The sequence below is a fragment of the Peromyscus californicus genome, unplaced genomic scaffold (genome assembly GCF_007827085.1).
Source record: "Peromyscus californicus insignis strain IS unplaced genomic scaffold, ASM782708v3 Scaffold_3__1_contigs__length_106647218, whole genome shotgun sequence".
In the NCBI taxonomy this organism is placed as follows: Eukaryota; Metazoa; Chordata; class Mammalia; order Rodentia; family Cricetidae; genus Peromyscus; species Peromyscus californicus.
The window spans coordinates 88,436,258-88,453,829 of record NW_026294551.1 but is presented as its reverse complement, the minus strand read 5'-3'; the positions used below and the strand labels follow the sequence as shown (position 1 = coordinate 88,453,829).

General features: G+C 52.4%; 1 protein-coding gene across 2 annotated transcripts; it reads left to right on the top strand.

Annotated features, from left to right (window-relative positions):
* Positions 1 to 2,293: 2,293 nt before the first annotated feature.
* Positions 2,294 to 17,395, top strand: Ube2i (ubiquitin conjugating enzyme E2 I). Of its 2 annotated transcripts, none has more exons than XM_052758721.1 (7): positions 2,294 to 2,425; positions 7,391 to 7,467; positions 7,605 to 7,688; positions 8,561 to 8,633; positions 12,603 to 12,712; positions 12,852 to 12,931; positions 15,388 to 17,395. In XM_052758721.1, the coding sequence occupies exons 2-7, from the start codon at positions 7,402 to 7,404 to the stop codon at positions 15,449 to 15,451; spliced, it is 477 nt and encodes a 158-aa protein (XP_052614681.1). In that variant the 5' UTR covers positions 2,294 to 2,425; positions 7,391 to 7,401; the 3' UTR covers positions 15,452 to 17,395. The 2 variants fall into 2 exon arrangements, with proteins under 2 accessions (XP_052614681.1, XP_052614682.1); XM_052758722.1 differs by lacking the exon at positions 2,294 to 2,425 and adding an exon at positions 3,152 to 3,281.
* The last annotated feature ends 177 nt before the right edge of the window (positions 17,396 to 17,572 follow it).

Sequence of the window (17,572 nt, the reverse complement as noted above, 5' to 3'; positions counted from 1 at the left end):
TATTTGCCCTCAGCAGACAAAAGCAAGTCGGCAAAACTTTCTACTACTCTGTGGTCGGCTTATGACTCAACTGATAATCTTTAATGCACACTTCTTTTTTAAAAGAATTATGTGTGGGGGGTGGGGGCTGTAGAGATGGCTCAGAGGTTAAGAGCACTGGCTGCTCTTCCAGAGGTCCTGAGTTCAATTCCCAGCAACCACATGGTGGCTCACAATCATCTAAAAATGAGATCTGGTGCCCTCCTCTGGCATGCAGGCAGGCAGAACACTGTATTCATAATAAATAAATAAATCTTAAAAAAAAAGAATTATGTGTATGAGTATACTGCCAGAACGTATGTATGTGCACTGAATGAATCCATGACTGGGATCAGAAGACAGTGTCAGATTTCCTGGATCTAGATGGAGTTACAGATGAATGTGGCCATTGTGTGGGTGCTGGAAACTGAATCTGGGTCCTCTACAAGAGCAACAACAGTTCTTTACTGCTGAGCCATCTCTCTGGGCTTGATACATAAGTTCAGATAAAGTACAACTGATCTAAGTTTACTTTTGTTGCCTGTGAGGGTTTTGTTTTGTTTTGTTGTATCCCATCCATCAAAATAAGTATTGCCAAATTTTCAAAATTTATTGTCAAACTTTGTTTCTTTCAAGAGTTTGATTGCATTAGCTCTAAGTCTCCAACCCATGTTGGACAGACTAGCTTTCATATACGGAATGAGGTAGGAATTCAAATTCATGCTTTTGCTTGTAAATCCTTCACTGAAACCATAGCCCTGTTCACAACCATGTGTGCAGAGCCCGGCCCAGCAGACCAGGAGAGGGCACTCAGGGAACATGCTCCACCTACTGCAGCAGACCAGGAGAGAGCACTCAGGGAACATGGCGCCCTGCTCCCACATCAGGCAGTGCTCCACCTACTGCAGCAGACCAGGAGAGGGCACTCAGGGAACTCGGAGCCCTGTTCCCACATCAGGCAGTGCTCCACCTACTGCAGCAGACCAGGAGAGAGCACTCAGGGAAAATGGTGCCCTGTTCCCACATCAGGCAGTGCTCCACCTACTGCAGCAGACCAGGAGAGGGCACTCAAGGAACATGGCGCCCTGCTCCCACATCAGGCAGTGCTCCACCTACTGATTCTTAGGGCAAAGGGTGGGTGCTCACAACAGTCAGAACCCTTCACTGGGATTTACTGATTCTCCACAAACCTCTTAGCCCATTTCAGTCTTGGTTTCTCTTTTATACCCGGGGACTTGGACCCAGTCAAGACCCTTGTCCACCGAGAACGCATGTGCTGACAAATAAAAGGTACTAGGCTGATGTAGTCTCCTACCCCATCCCAAACCAGCCCCCACCACCATTCCTGACATTCCCTCTAGTACAAGCCCTTTGCCGCCGCGCGCCCCCCCCCCCCCCCCCCCCCAGTGATGTCGGCCTCGGTTCCTGCAGAAAGCCTAATAGCCATGAGTCCAGATCAGGCTCAACTGTGGTGCTGGCTAAAAACCTAGATTCCAAAGCGGATGTAGTGTCACTTGTACAACAATTGGGGGGTGGAATCACATGGAACAAGAGTTCAAGGTCATCCTTGAGTTGGAGGCCAGCCAGGACTAATACATGAGACCCTAAGCTAAAAAATAAACAAATAAAAATTTAAAAATTACTGGGCCACTCAGAACCTCCAGACAATCTGCTGATGACTTTGGTCCCTGACCCACAGGCAGGGGTGTCCCGGGTCAACAGAGGGCTCAGGACCCATCAGTCTTGGAAGCTGCTGTGTAGGCTGGGACAGATCAAAAATAGATGCCATCTGTAGTGGGGGACAGACCTGCTGGGGTCACCAACCACTACAGCTGGGTGGCAGGGGACTGTATCTTAAGCTGATCTTGTCTACAACTCAGCCCCAATGAGAGACCAAGGTCTCTCAGGATCTGGTGCTCATTGAGATCTTACTCTTCTTCCAAAACAACAGGAGGAATTTACAGGCTGGACTCCAAGGAACACGGGGCAGTTGTGGGAAAGGGACATGGGACTGTGGCCCCTGTTCTGGAGCACCCAACACCTTCAGAAGGCAAGAGAAGGAGGGGCAGAGTGGTGAGTAGATGGATGGATAGACCAACAGCTGAACGGATAAAGGCTGGTCACTCCTGGAGTCCCCTGGACCCTGGGACACATAGTCCAAAGATCCCAGGAAGCCCTTGTCGGCCGGAACAGGCCCCGGAAGGTCTCGGCACGTGCCAAAAAGTGGAGCAGGCGCCAGGGTGGCCACCAGGGGGCCAGCCGACGGGTCTAAGTACCCGTCCCGTCGGTGAGGAGGCATCCGGGCAGGGAGCTGGGTTGCTGAGGACTGGCTGAGGAAACTGGACCAGGCCACAGCGCGACAAGAACGTGTCCAGCAGGGCCAGCAGAAGCCGCGCAGGGGTTTCAGGTAGAACTGAGGTGGAGGCTGCGGGGTAGTGGCAGGGACTGGGGGAGTGGGGGTGATTTCCCGGCTGCTGCCCCTCCCCCATGGTTCAGACCCGTTCCCCTCCCCCACCAAGGGCCAGCCAGTAAGTTAGGGAGCATCCACATTTCGCTTCCCGTCGGTTTTGCATGCGTTTGACCCTTTGTATGAGGCCAGTTCATTGGGTGGTTTCGAGATACGCCCCGCCCAGGTCCCAGAGCCTGCCAATTGCAGGGAGTTTCACAGCGTGCCAATGCTCCGGGGATCGGTACCGTCCTGCGACGATTCCTAGGATGCTTAGGCCTCAGTAATCTTTGCTCCTAGAACCGGGGCCTTAAGCCCAAGGATACCTCCAGGGCCTGTGCCCGGGAAGGTGCTCTCTGAGCATCCGGACGACCCTTGGGAATCTCGGCTTCCTTTTCTCCACACGGCTCGCCGGCGTGTCCTCGAGTGGACGCGCTTACCCCGAAGAGGAGTTTGTAGACGCTCCCTCGAGCCTAGGACGCGGCCCCTTTAAGAGTGCGGCCGTTCAGGGAGCCGCCTGCCTGGACAGGCGCCCCGGGCCCGGGCTCTGTAGGCGGTCGTGGGCAACGGGAGCTCGGCAGCCGAGTGTGGGCGGTGGGAAGCGCGTGCTTGCATAGACGGCGTAGGACACGGGACAGGAGCGACGGTACGCGGAGCAGGCGTGCGGCGGGCAGCCCAGCTCAGGCCCCGCCCCGCCCCGCCCCGCCCGCTGGGGTCCTGCGCTCCGGGCTGCGCGCGGCGGGCGCGGAGGGAAGTCCCGAGACAAAGGAGCGCCGCCGCCTCTACCGCCGCGACGGTCCGGGCCGCGGTCGCCCAGGTGAGCCGCCACCGGCCCGCGCGCGCGCTCCGATCCTCGCCCCGCGTTGTCGCCGTTTCCTGTAGGCTTCCGGGAGGTGCCGAACTGAGCCGCCGCGGCCTCCTCTTGTCCGGGGCCTCCTCCCGCCTCCAAGCCTCGGCCCTCGAAGCACTGGGGCCCAGCCGCTGTGCCCCGGGCGAATGCAGGGTTGGGAACACGGTCTACTAACCCCCTACTCCTGGCGGACTGAGTTCCTTCGACCCCACAACAGGCAATCTGAGCCTTCCAGTAGCCACCAGACGCGTTCTGGGCGGTGCTGGGGCAGTGGTTGGGCGAGCGGGAGTGCAGGAAGGCCGTGGGCACTGGGCCGTGTCGCGGCCTGTAAGCACCGGAGTCGCAGCAGGAGGCTTGCTCACTTCGTCGGTTCGTCGGTTGCCCAGACGCTGGGCTTGTCCTTTGGGTTTTGTGGGTGTCTTCTGTACATTCTCTGCCCCAGTGCCCTTTATTCTTAAGGAACTGTTGCTCTAGTGGGTGAGTTAACCTGCCTCCGCAACAGAAAACGGGCATCGCAGGGGAATTTGTTCTGATTTTCTAAAGGTGTTTAGGTTGTGGGTGATTGCAGTCCTGCCCTCCTCTAGCTGTCTCTGCCACTGGAAACTTAAGAAAGCCTAGTATCCTTAGTGAAGGCTTCTCAGGGCCTGCAGTGTGCATTCTGGTGGAAGAGGCCACTTAGCCTTATCCGCGCCAGCCGTAGTACCTGGTACCCGTGTTGCGTATGAGTAAGTCGAGGTGGGTGGAGATAAGCCACCTTGCACATGCTCACTGACCGGTAAGTAGCTCTGAAATATGTGGTGTCGCCAGACAGATAGCACATGCCGGAACCCTGGTGTGGTAAGACGAACTAGCCTTGTATTCCCTGCCTGTCTCTGGTAGTCGAGGGTTATTTTGTCTTTGCATCACAAAACTTCGCTGCTCATGAAGTGGCTGTTAACTTGGGAAGGCAGGTTGTATTTAAGTGGCTTTTGGAGTGCCAGTGGGAGCAGCGGTACTGTCTTGAGGACCAGGTTTCTGCCTAGATCATTGCAGGTGTATCCGTAGGGCTCCTTTCCTTGACCGCGGGGCAGAAGGCCTTAAGAGCTATTGTAGAGCCATCTCTCACTCCCCCCTCTCAATCCTTTTGAGGCAACATCTCTTGTAGCCCAGGTTGACCTTGAACTCTTGGTGGTCCCCTTGGTTCCACCTTAGTAATGAGTGTACCATCATGAGTCACCATGTGCACACTTAAGATGATCACAGTTGGATGCTAGGCCCGGCCCCTTTCTCCTGAGGTCGGCTATGACTGTCCCAACAGCTTTGTCCAGCACAGTATCCCAGTCTCCTTTCTCCAGAGCGCTGGCCAGGGGTTCAGGAACCTGTTTGGAAGTCCTGCCCAGACTTGCTTGGGATCTTCTGCCATTTGATTGGCTAGGCAGGGATGGCAGCTCCTTTACAGCCTGCCCTCAGTTGGGGAAGCTAGAGTGCTTGTGCCCCTAAGCCTAAGGAGGGCAAGTTCCCAGAAGCCCAGGGATGCAATCAGGCCTGTCCATTGAGAAGAACTAGTTGAAAAGTGGGGCATATTGGAAGTGAAGCCCTAGGCTTCCAAGCTCTGCTCCAGCCAGTGACGTCCTCGGGTCTGTTCCCCATCCACCCCTGTGCCCTTCTATCCAGACAGTTCAGAGCTAGCCGTGTTTCTTGTGCCAGTATCACCTGGGTATTGTGGCACCTCTTCTCAACAGTGAGTCCCTGTGGGCAGTAACCTGTCTTTCCCTCTTAGATGAGTGCCACCTGGATCTTGTGTTTTCTAAGACTATTCAGGCAGGTCTTGGGGGTTTGGTGTAGAACCTTAACGGCCATGCTTGTTTTGGAGAGGCTCTACACCTGGGGTGGGGAAGGAAAGTTTGGGTTTGAGCTTGAGCCTTTATGTTTTTGACTTGAGGTCAGGTAAAGAGAGGAGTCTTTAATATATGCATTTTGGGCTCAGCGACTGTCTGTCACAGGCTTGTCCTGGTGACTGGTGCTTCTTAAAGAATTTTTCTTCGTGTTGGTTTTGAGAGTGTATAGGGTATTAAAAATATCAATACTGGGTGTTTAGGGTTTTGTTTTGGTTGGTTGGTTAGTTTTGAAACAGGGTTTCACTTTGTGGCCCTGTCCTGGAGCTCACTCTGTAGATCATGCTGGCCTCGAACCCGGAGATCCGTCTGCCTCTGCCTCCCAAGTGCTAGGATTAAAGGTGTGTGCCGCCACCATTTGGCTGTGTTTGTTTTATAGTGACCTCATCCAAGTTCCTGAAACCTGGGCTCCTAGGCGGTGTACCGCCCCTGATGGCAGTCCCAGCCCTTTTGTACTTGTGTATTTAGTAAAGTCATCAAAAGCAGCCTAGGGCCAGGTGTGGTAGTGCATACCTTTAATGTCAGCATTCAGGCAGGCAAATTTGTTAAGGCCAGCCTGGTCCACACCTATGTTTGCTGTCTCAAAAATGGAGGTAGGGAGCTGTCTAGAAGCCAGATGCGGTGGCTCATGCCTATAATCCCAATACTAAAGAGCTAGCCAGGATTGTTGTGAGTTTCAGGCTAGCCTGGGCTACAGTGTGACACTCTTACCTTAAAAACAAGCCACCTAGGACTTCAGTGAGGGTCCTACCAGATTACTTTGACCCAGTGTGTCTGTTTAGGGGATGTCAGAGAACAACTATGCTCACAGGTAGGGGTACATATCTAATCAGACCACCTGTATGTAGCATAGGGATCATGGCCTCTGAGCAGGTAAATGAGCTGTAGAGGCCCTGGCTGGGTCAGGAATGCAGGGTTATTCCTAGGGGAGTTGTGACTTTGCAGGTAAGATAGGCAGCCTGAGCTAAGTATAAGTAGCAAGAACTTTTGGGAGGTCTGGTTGAGATCTCTAAGAGGCTGTAGCAAGAACCTGTCCTATCAAGAATCTTGTTCTTGTCCTAAGGTGATTGAAGACTCTGCCTCAGAGTGAAGATTCTGCAGGACAGCCAGTGGTCGGAGACCACTTTGAGCTGAAAATAGGCTCAGCTGGTGCTTGTCCTGCTGGGAGATTTTGCCCATAAGCCCAGTGGAGCCCCACGTGAGAATGATGGAAGCCTGAAGTGTTGGGGTCAGATATGGGACTTTTGTCCTCTGAGAAGCAGCTCAGTGTAAACCACTTCAGAAAGATACCCTTTGACCTACTAGAGCCTTGGCTCAAGGGGTTGGCTTCCCTGTGATCCACACACCTCTAGATCCCAGTGCTCAGGAGGTTTGGGAGTCTCTGGGTGCTGTCTCATGTGATACTAAAAAGAAAAGAAAAAGTTGGAGCCACAGTCAAAGTGATGGCAGGCTATGGGCCTACGTGGGGACAGTCCTTTACCCGTGCTGGGTGGAACCTAAGGGTCTTGTCCGGGTGTGCTGAATGGGCCCTGGCAAATGCTATTAGCCCTGGTGAGGCTTGCCCTCCTCCTCTCCGGGGTCACAGGGCAAATCTCTGCATTGAGCTGACAGGCCTGAGGACCATTATAGTATAGCAGGAAGCAGAGAGGTTAGGGTAATCTAGCCTCTTGGAGTCGGCTGCCTATGGAAGTTCACCCTGCTCTCTGCCCTGTGGATCAGATTTTTCTCACCAGTGCTTTCAGGAGTAGTGATTGTCCTGCTGTTGAGCCTAATTCTGAGCTGTGGTCCTAGAGCAAGGGCAGTACCTTGTCCTTGAGCTCCTTCACTCCCAGGCTAGCACCCTACCTTTTGGGGAGGGTCGGGGGTGTGGTGCTGAGGTGAGCCACTGAGCCACATCCTAGCCTCAGGTGAGTGCTTCCAGTGTCTGCTGTCTGTCCTGACAGTTTGACTGTAGAGTGGGGGACAGCCTTTGTGCAGCTCTCCTCACTGCCCCTCCTAGCAGTTGTGCCCCACCTGCCTACCTGGAGGTGTTCTGGGGGGCTCATATCGAGGGGTATAAAGGCAGCTTGCCCACCTGGACTTGAGCCTTATTCACCTGCTTCTTGGAAACAGCCCTCTGGCCAGGATGGGGGGTGGGGAGGTGGCGCAGAGGTAAGTGTATGCGTTTTTCACCTAACCCTCCCTCTGTGCTATCTGTTCCAGGGACTTTGAATATGTCGGGGATTGCCCTCAGCCGACTTGCCCAGGAAAGGAAAGCTTGGAGGAAGGACCACCCTTTTGTAAGGAGCATTCTGTTTCTGTGCCACAAGGAGGGGCCTTCTGTTGGATTGTGTTCCCTGCTGCTCAGCCTGTAGCCACTGGGTGAGATCCAGGCTTGTTCTCTGAGCTGGTTTGTTTTGTGACTGTTCTTTCTCAGGGCTTTGTGGCTGTCCCAACAAAGAACCCTGATGGCACGATGAACCTGATGAATTGGGAGTGCGCTATCCCTGGAAAGAAGGGGGTAAGGGCTGCCACTGGCTTTGTACCTAACTTTTTCACAAGAGACTTGAGGGAGCAGAACTACTAGAAGGGACTTGGGTTCACTTATCTATGACATCTGACCGCAGCTAGCCCACCGGGTCACAGCCCTCACCAAGCCAAGGAGTGGGTTGTGGTAGTAGGGAGACTTGGACCCTGGCAAGTCATTGGATCAGTGAACAGCCCTGGTGAAGGTTGCTGGCTACAAAGTGGTGAGCCCCAATGGCAAGGTGCCCCTGGAGAGCACAGGCTGTGTGTCTTGCTGCACATTGGCCTCAGTGTTGCCAGTTGTCTGTCCTTGCCCAGAACATGTAAAGCATATGAGAGGGAGAGTCCTATTACTTCAGGCATTGTCTAAACTAGGGCCTCCAGGTTCAGCTTAGTGCCTGAGCAGAAATGCAGGTTGGGGTTCATGGGTTCGTCTGTACAAGGCTCTATTGCAGAGTGTGGGGTGAGGCTTCCATCACATGAGATGGGGTAGGAAGACTGTCCCTCCTGGGGTAGGATCCAAGGTGCTGACTTGACTAAGTAAGACAGGTCCCAGCTGCTGGGCCCGGCTTTGTTTGTTTGCTGGGCTCTTTGGTGTTCTCAGCTGCCCAAGAACTGGGTCCTGAGCCCTCCAGCATCTGGTAGGCTCCCCTACATGTGTTCAAGCCAGCTTCTGCCTCCATCCTACCTGAAGAAGGCCCTTGTCTAGCTCCCTGTAGGCACAGTGGGAGTCTTCAGTCCCAGAGGTACAGCGATGGTTGGCGTGGGGGCAGTCAGAGAACAGGCCCAAAGGACCTGGGTTTGGGGGAACTTGTGGGCTTACCTGGGCAAGTGAGCCACACACTAACCTTAGTTCCTTTCCCACAGACGCCATGGGAAGGAGGCTTGTTCAAACTGCGGATGCTTTTCAAAGATGACTATCCGTCCTCACCACCAAAATGTAAGTTCTGCAGAGAGCTTGCAGTCCCCTTCCCAGAGCCTGCCTTTGGGAGCCGTGTCTGTGGATGCTCTGCCCAGCAAGCAGGTGTCAGTGCTGGGGTAAAGGCAGTTTTGGTGAGTTGCTTTGAGTCACAAGTCCCAGGATAGAGGTGCATGTGTCAGAGGGAAAGTTCCAAGCTTAAGCTCCTGGGCACTTTGGTACCCAGGTGCCACTGGGGAGTAGGAAAGCAGGAATCTAGATGCTCCCCTAGGTTGGGTGAGGGTTAGTATATATCAGGACCTGAGTTCAATTCAAAACACGAAAGGAGAGAAGAATCTCCCTCATTCCAGTCTGCTGCATTCTGTTTGCTCCCATTTATGCCCAGCATCCCAGTGAGAGACTGTGTGCAGCCTGAGTGATGAGCCTTCAGGCCTTTAGGTCAAAAGAGAAAGCTGGACTGTGTCCAGAAGGCTAGAGAGGTCAGCAGAACTTGCTTTGGGAGGCAGTTCTGCCCAGCGTAAGACCAGGTCTGAGCTTTCACAGTTGGTTTGTAAATAGAGATGTTGCCCATTGCAGTGACCCCACCAGGAATACTTAGACATCGCTTATTGGGAACCACTGAATGGAGTCTTGCTTTGTTTGGGGGTCACCTTGTGTCTCAGTGTTTTCTGCCGTGCTGTTATTAGTGGGCTTTTGGGGGGATGGGGTCAAGACAGGGTTTCTCTGGGTAGCCCTGGCTGTCCTGGAACTCACTCTGTAGACCAGGCTGGCCTCGAACTCACAGGCATTCGCCTGGCTCTGCCTCCCGAGTGCCGGGATCAAAGGTGTGCACCACTGCCGCCCGGCTGTGTTCTTTTAATTAGGGGATAGGGATCCAAGATTAAGACAGACACAGTTGCTTGTCTCGTGGCTTTCATGTGGTGCTAGAGTCCTAAGCAAATACAATGAGGCAAGGAAAACCAAGATGCAACTTCTTACGAGGAAGAAGTGAATGAAGAAATGGGTTGTAGCTCATGGAAGTTTGAAAACTAAGCTATTCACAGTAGCACCAAATACCCTGAGAGAGAGGTCTTAGATGCTGGAAACCATGAACATTTCTGAGAAGCCCAGGATACCCACAACAATTATGTAGGAAGATGACCATTCTAGCTGGTCTGCACATGCCACAGGGTGTCCCGTTCAGTCAGGCAGGCTCCAGAGTGTGTGTGGAGATGCAAAGGGCAGAGTCCTGGAGACCCAGTGTAAAGAGATCATCCGGACCTGTTAGCAGGGTGGATCACCAGTTACCAAGACATGGTTAACAAAGACGGGGCAAGCAGACCATGAAGCAGAGTAGATAGTTCAGAAAAGCCATACCTACCCAATAGATGTGTGATGAAACTGCCAGGGGTTGCTTAGGAGATGGGGGTCCCTTTGCCACAGCCTGTAGGTTCAGCTCAACCAAGTGAATGGGGAATAGGACAGCTTTGGAGAAGGCTCCAGGGGTTTTCCATGATCTTGGGGTGGAAGGTCTTCTAAATCAAGGAAGTATAAGAGGTGCTGGCCATAGGGATTAGCTATCTGTGGCCCTGGAGTTAAGACAGTTTTAGACAGTAGCTAGTGAGAGGGATGCAGGGAGCAGAGAACACCTCACAGATCTCCAGCTCTTCTAGGTTACCAAGGAGTTAAGCAGCCATGAAGTAGAGTAAACCCCTCATAAAAGAAGAAGACAGATGTAGCCAATAGCTGGGCAGCAGGAGCTCTTGGGCATTGCTGCAGAGTGTAAAGGTTGGCTGTTTCTCTGAAAGATCTCTGCCATGACCATTAAAGCTGGCCTGCCACTACTCTAGATCTGAGCAGTAGAAATGCCATGGAAGCCTCATTGGTGATAACCAGAAGTCAGCTGGTGCAGGTGTGCGTTAGTAGCTTTTGGTGAATACCGAGAGTCAAGGGAAGCAAAGATGTGGCTTATAAATCCCCCAGACAGCAAAATGGTGGATTCCTTAACGTTTGATCCGTGCCTCTCAAAGTAGTTCTTCTGGAGTGAGGCTAAAAGCAGAGGGGCCTGGTAGCTGAGATTCAAATGCAGGTCATCATTAGAAGAAGAAAACATGGTTGTCACAGGAGATTAAACTTGAATTTGCTGAAAAGTGCAATTCAAAGAAGACAAGGATGAGCCCTGAATTGAGAGAAATGCCTGCTGGAGGAGGGTTTGTGCTGAGAAGACCATAAGGGGCACAGGACAAGACACGCCTTTAAAGCGGCTGCCAGGAACTGCTGTTGGCTCTGTGGGTTAGAACACGAACTGCTTGCTCTTCTAGAGGACCAAGGTTGGATTTTAGCGTTCCATGATCGTTCACAACTGACTATAACTCTTGTCCCAGGGGATTTGACACCCTCCTGACTTCCATGGGCTTTGCACACACATGGTTACAAACATACATGCAGATAAAATACCCTCGTGCATTAAAAAAATATGTATCTTTGGGGGGGCCATTGAAACAGGGTTTTTCTGTGTAGTCCTGGCTGTCATGGAACTCTATCTGTAAACCAGGCTGGCCTTGAACTCAGAGATCCGGCCTCTGCCTCCTGAGTGCTGGGATTAAAGGTGTGCACCACCACCATGTCCTCCTCTGTTTAAAGTAATGATAATTTAAGGCAGCTGCCAGGGGTCTCTGTGGAGATAGGAACCAAGACGTTGGAGGCTCAGGCCCAGTTGTGAGACAGTTGAGCTGGAGAGCCTGATGGGATTAGTTGAGGACCTTGGCACCCACTGCCCTCTCTCTCTATTTGCATGTCGATGGACCTGTGGCACAAGTCACGTGTTCAAGTCCTTTCTCACAGCTTTGCTTTGAGTGGTATGCAGAAACCCACAACCACAAGGCACACACTGTAAACCACAGCCCTTCTGGACAGACCTTGTGCAGAAGAGTTATGAGTTTCCTGTGAGCTTTTGGCATGAATGGCTGATGTTCATTCTGTCTTGTCTTTCTTCATTAATTTCGTGTTTATTTTGTGGTGCTTTGGCTTGAACCAGGGCCTCACAGATGCTAGGTATTCCATCACTGAGCTTCAGGCCCACTTTTGTTTGTTGTTATTCAAAGCTCATGGACAATTGGAGTTTAAACTGGCTGGTGGTGGTACACACCTTTAATCCCAGCTCTTGGGAAGGCAGAGACAGGCAGATCTCTGAGTTTCAGGCCAGCCTGGTCTCCAGAGTGAATTCCAGGACAGTCAAGGCTACACAGAAGCCTTGTATCGGGAAAAAAAAAAAAAACTTCCCAGGGCAGGTAACAGGTGTGAGTCTCCATAGGAGTCCTGGGAATTGAACCCAGATCCTCTGGCAGCACGGTGTTCTTAACCTCCAACCCTACCCCTATTTTTTAAAAAAACAGATTTCACTAGACTGGCCTTTGACTCATAATCTTCTGTCTGCCCTACAAAGTAGCTGGTGTAGGGGTGTGCCACCACAGCTGCCCAGCCCATTTGTTAGCAGTCCAAAGCCTTAGACTTGTCATTTTTGGGGTATACATTTTTGAGAACATCAGAAGTTTGCCTAGGTCACAGTGAGGCAAGTCCTCAAGTATCAGCTGTGGAGAGTGCCTGCGTGAGGCTTACCATGCAGACTTTTCTGTGTAAAGAAATGTGCTGTACTTGAAGCCTGTCTTGGGATGTGGTCTACACTGGGAAGGTCTTTGGGATGTTTATTCTGGACTGTTCTTCCAGCCTTAAAACTGACTAGGGACATGGGAGAAGGCCATAGGCTCAAGTGCCTCAGCTCCTGGCCATAGTCCCTTCTGGCTGCTCTAGTTCCTCAGGACAGAGTTGGCTGGTGTATCTAGGCCTGGCTCAGGAGGAAGAGGTGTATTCTCATCTTGGTCTTTGTGGCCCCTCTGCTACTGAGTTTGAGTTTTTTGAAAGGTACTCAGTGTCGAGAGGCAGGCAAGGGCAGCATGGGCTGAGGGTGCAGCCTCTGCCTCCAGAGGTTCTCCTTTCCTTCCTGTCCTCCAGGTAAATTTGAGCCGCCACTGTTTCACCCAAACGTGTACCCTTCTGGCACAGTGTGCCTGTCCATCCTGGAGGAAGACAAGGACTGGAGGCCAGCTATCACGATCAAACAGGTATGGAGTGGCCAGCTGGGCACACTGCCATGTGTTTGTCCTGTTCACAGTGGCCGAGGCAGCTTTTCAGACCACCCCCACCCCCACCCCCGCCCCGGGCCCCATCAACATTAGCTGTTTGTTTTTGTTTCTCCCACAGATCTTATTAGGAATACAAGAACTTCTAAATGAACCAAATATTCAAGACCCAGCTCAAGCAGAGGCCTACACAATTTACTGGTTAGTAGCAACTGCCCACTGGCTAACCTGCCTTCCCTGGAAGTGCAGACTGGCCGCCTGTCAGATAGGCTGTTATCGTGAGCTCTGGGGTGTTAACATTCTTCCTCGGGGAGGCCCTGAGCAAGAGGCACGAACTCCCACTGGGTGGCAGCACTACACTAGGTGACCGTGGGATGTGGTCAGAGAACCATCCGGGAAATTGTGCGTATCTGACATATCAGCAACAGAACTGTATGTACAAGGAGCTTACTTACCCTGAGCAAGAACAGGACCAGAGCATGATGTGAGACAAGATGACAGATACAGAACAGGTGATGGGGTGCTGGTGGACAGACCTTCAGTGATCTGTGGTAGGTGTGTAAAGAGCTGTTGTCTGCTGCATGGTAGCACAGCCTTCTTGGGAGCACAGTGCTCTTAGCTCGGTTTGCATTTGCTGAGGGAGGGTCAGTTAGAATTTGAATGACGATGAACCAGTGCTGTGAGGCAAGGAAAACCCTCAAAATAGAGGTCCCATGTTTTTGGTGCCCTGGTCCCCCACCCCACCCCCCATCCTCTGGGCTAATGTATGGGGCCATAAGAAGCTTGGTTGGGAGTCTGGTGACTTCCAGGGAGGCACAAAAGAATTGTCTGCCTCTGAATTAGGATGGCACCGGAACGAGAACTGATAGCCAAACTAAACTTGCTGTGTATGCTTCATTCTTGCTGTCTACTACAAGGATCTGCTGGTCTAGGCAAGCACTGGAGTTATTCTGGCTGGGAATCCAAGATTGATCCCATTACAAGGACCTTGAACCTGCTACCCTCCCTGTGTCTCAGACACCACCCTATCCTCTCACCCCAGTGGGAATAGAGCAAGGGTCCTCGGAGCAGAGTCCTAGGCACCTCTGTCTTAGCCTGTGGCCCTGATGAGGTCCATCACTCCACTGGGTCTGCTCCTCCCAAGAGCTAGGCAGGAAGAGGAAGGAGTGGGTATGCACTGTATCTTCAGGGAAGAGGCCAGGGGAAAGTTGGGCACATGTCCAGCCTTGGTGCTTGTGTCCTGCCCTCTCTGGTGGCCAAGGCAGGCCTGTCTAGAGTTGTCACTGGCACCTGGGGGATGTGTCTTACACTCGGTGCATTGTCTGCTGTGTGTGCGCTGACCACCTGTGCTTCAGGCTCTTCAGGCCTGATCCCTGCGTGGGAGGGATACTGTTACTGGCTTGTATGCCTCCTGGCACAGGGACTGTGCAGCTCATGAAGCAGGTAGGCTCCTGCTAGGCCTTTGGAGCCTGTCCCTGTGCTGGTGCTTAGCTCTGTTCACAGCTGGCCTGAGGGTTTGGTTCCCTCCTAGGTAACATGTGCTCTGTTCCTCCAGCCCTTACTTCAGTTCTCAGTGGTGGGGTTTCTCTCTCCTGCGTCATCCAGATCCCTGTCACTGGCTTGCTTGTTGTCACTATATATGTAGTAGCTTCGTGTCCCTCTTTCGAGTGGCTAGTGCCTTGCTGTCATTGGTCAGTGTCCTTGTTTAGTAAATAGCAGTACTACTGGATGCGGGCTGGGCTGCTGTCCTCATCAGCCCCCTCCCAGGACTAGCATGTGCTTCTAAGTATTATGCCCTCCCTGCTAGGGTTCTGGTACTGGGCCTTTCTGGGGTGACCTTGGCATAAGAACCTGTCATCTGCACCTTGGCTCCCCTGTCTCTCAGGTTTGAGAGTGTCTAAAGTCTGGCGCCGGGCAGCTTGGGCTCAGGCTTGCCCTAGAGACACTTGGCAATTCACTGAGATTTGCAGTTCAGGCTGTACAGTGAGACCCCCAAGGACTGCTGCCCTAAGGAGCCCAGCCTGTAAATGTCATGTTGTTCTCTCATGTCAGTTTTCTGTTCCCATACATAGTGCAGGCCGGCCTAGGTATGAAGTCAACAGTGGCCTCATGCCTTCCATATTGAAAGTCCACAGATGCTCTTACCTGTTATCAGAACTGAGCAAAACCTAGTGCCAATGGGCAGTCCTCTGGTTGATAGCACTGTCTGGTACTTGCTTGTTATGGCTGATTAAGACCAGTCTTGCTAAACTTGCTAGGTGGAGACACACGCTTGGGTTCCTGGCTGTACTGAGAGACTGAGGTGAGAAAGTCAGGTTAGCCAAGATTTCTAGGCTGTGTCGTGGCGAGTTCACCACTGATCTGGTTTCCTGCTAGTGGAGCCAGCAGACTGCACTTTCTGGTCAGCAGCGGGAGTGCCCTGGAGTGCCCTTGCACTCTAGCCTGGGCACAAACAAGACCCTGAGGACTCCCAAGAGGATAGACAGTCACAGTAGTGACAGTGCAGGAAGCTGAGACCGCTCGGGCATCCGTGCGGTAGTCTGTTCTGCCCCTCCCCTGTCCCAGTGGCTGCTGGGTACAACCACCTCGCCTCCCTGCCCCTGAGCAGGCATTGTTACCACCCTGTCTAACTGTCTTTTCTCTCTTGACCTCCTCAGCCAAAACAGAGTGGAATATGAGAAAAGGGTTCGAGCACAAGCGAAGAAGTTTGCCCCCTCATAAGCAGCGGCCCTGTGGCTCCATGACGAGGAAGGGATTGGCTTGGCAAGAACTTGTTTACAACCTTTTGCAGATCTAAGTCGCTGCGTACAGTTACTAGTCGCCTGGGAGGGTTGAGCGGGCGCCATTTTCCATTTCCGCCACTGGCATATACAGTCTCAATTCGCTGAATTGCCCCAGTTTTTCATACAGGGTCTCTTCCTTCAGTCTTTTGTATTTTTGATTGTTATGTAAAACTTGCTTTTATTTTAATATTGATGTCAGTATTTCAACTGCTGTAAAATGATAAACTTTTGTACTTGGTAAGCCCCTAGGAGCTAGTTTCTTCGCGCTCGGATGCAGGCATGCTTCCCACTGTTCAGAGCTCTGGCCTCCAGCTGGCTGTATGACAGAACCACACTGCCCCTCCCCCACCCTCGTCCTCCTCAGAAACCTGGGCTGTTGCTTATGAGCCTCAGATCCAAAGTTGGCCAGCGTCTCCATTCTGCACCACTTCCTTTGTGTTTATATGGCGTTTTGTCTGTGTTGCTGTTTAGAGTAAATAAACTGTTTATATAAAGGTTTTTGTTGCATTATCATCATTAAAATGTGAGGAGGTACTTCAGTATGTCTGGCCTCCTTATATGGCTGCAGCCCCTGCCAGGCACCGAGGCTGAGCCCCAGGACCAGCACCTAGGAGTTCTCACAGCTTCTGCTAGAGTTGTGCCAGGCCCCATGCAGCTCCATCTTCATCTGGTTCTTTGTAAATAGGACTGTGTACAGAGGTGTGTCCTGGTCTCCCCACCTGGGTCTTTGGGCGGCATGCGACCCTCAAGAAGTCGGAATCTGCATTGGCCTTCATAAACCCAACAGGGTGAAAGACTGGCTGATCCAGACCAAGTGAGGGCCAAGGACACAGTGGCCTATATTGATCTCCCTGCCTGCCAGTTGTACTGTGGGCCCCACTGGGCCCTGATAGCTGGCTTCAGGCCTTTTGATGCCCTGTCCTTGCACCATGGAGGAGGCAGCCCTGCCACCGGCCCTGGCAAACAGCAGGTCCTTGTCTAGAGCACCTGAGCACACAGCTCCTGCACCTCCTGGCCTGCATTCAATCCCACCCTACAACCCAAAGGACCAGCATGGGCGTGGCCTCGGCCCAGGATGACCTCGGGTACCACTGTCCACATACTCTGCTGGACCTGGTCTGGGGTGAAGCTGCTACCTAGCAGTAGGCTGTAGCTCATGCCTGGGCTGGGCTGGGTCTGTGATCTTGGGGCTCACAGTGCACAGGGAGGTGCAGTGGACATAGCCGGTGATCACGGGCTCCATCAGACTTGTTCCTGAGACCCCCTGGAAGACCCTTGGCATGGGAACCAGTCACCAGTGGCTCAAGTTCAGGGACCAAGCAAGGGAGGGCTAGGCCCATGCCCAGGTCTGCAGCTGGAGTCTTCACTCTGAAATTGGAGGGATTTGTGTTCCCACAGCTGGTGGCACCTGTATGGACTGGGTATGTTTAGCCACAAATCCAGTCCGGAACCGAGCTGGATGGACAGTTGCAGTTGGTGGCTCGGGGCCTCACCTGGGGAGTTCAGGCTGGTGTGTGTGTGTGTAGCCTGCTCTCAGAATGTCTTATTTTGTAACAACTGACTACATTTAGTAATAGGTTCACATGTATATGGTTAATATATGGAAATTCAATATATTTTATAGTTAAAAGTATTCTAAAGTAACTGATGTTTCTAGCAAACTGTAGTGACTCCAGCTATGAAATGTTCCTTTTGTACCACGGTCCTTGGCTTACCAGAGATGTGAATCTTGTAACATGAGAACTTGGTCTGTGACCATCCTGTGTTCAGATGGTGGGGAGGAGGGTGTCCCAGCATGAGGCCTCATTGGTAAGGAATTGTGGGCCACAGATTAACCACTGTATCTACAAATCCTCTAATTAAAACATTTCCACAAACTGCAGCCCTCAGGTTGTGTCCTTGGCTTCCTCGTCCTGCCTTTTACTGTCTGCTAGTCCTGGTGGGGTCTCTCTCATAGCCATTAGCCATCAGCACCTGTTCTCACACCCTTAGTGTCCCCTCTCACCAGCATGCCCAGGCCTGTGAAAGTAAGGTCTGGTCCCTGGGTGGGTCTTCCTCA

Coding starts and splice junctions, on each gene's coding strand:
- Ube2i (XM_052758721.1), top strand. CDS start 7,402: ATGTCGGGGATTGCCCTCAGCCGACTTGCCCAGGAAAGGAAAGCTTGG. Junction 7,468..7,604: donor GGAGGAAGGACCACCCTTTT/GTAAGGAGCATT, acceptor GTTCTTTCTCAG/GGCTTTGTGGCTGTCCCAAC. Junction 12,713..12,851: donor CAGCTATCACGATCAAACAG/GTATGGAGTGGC, acceptor TTTCTCCCACAG/ATCTTATTAGGAATACAAGA.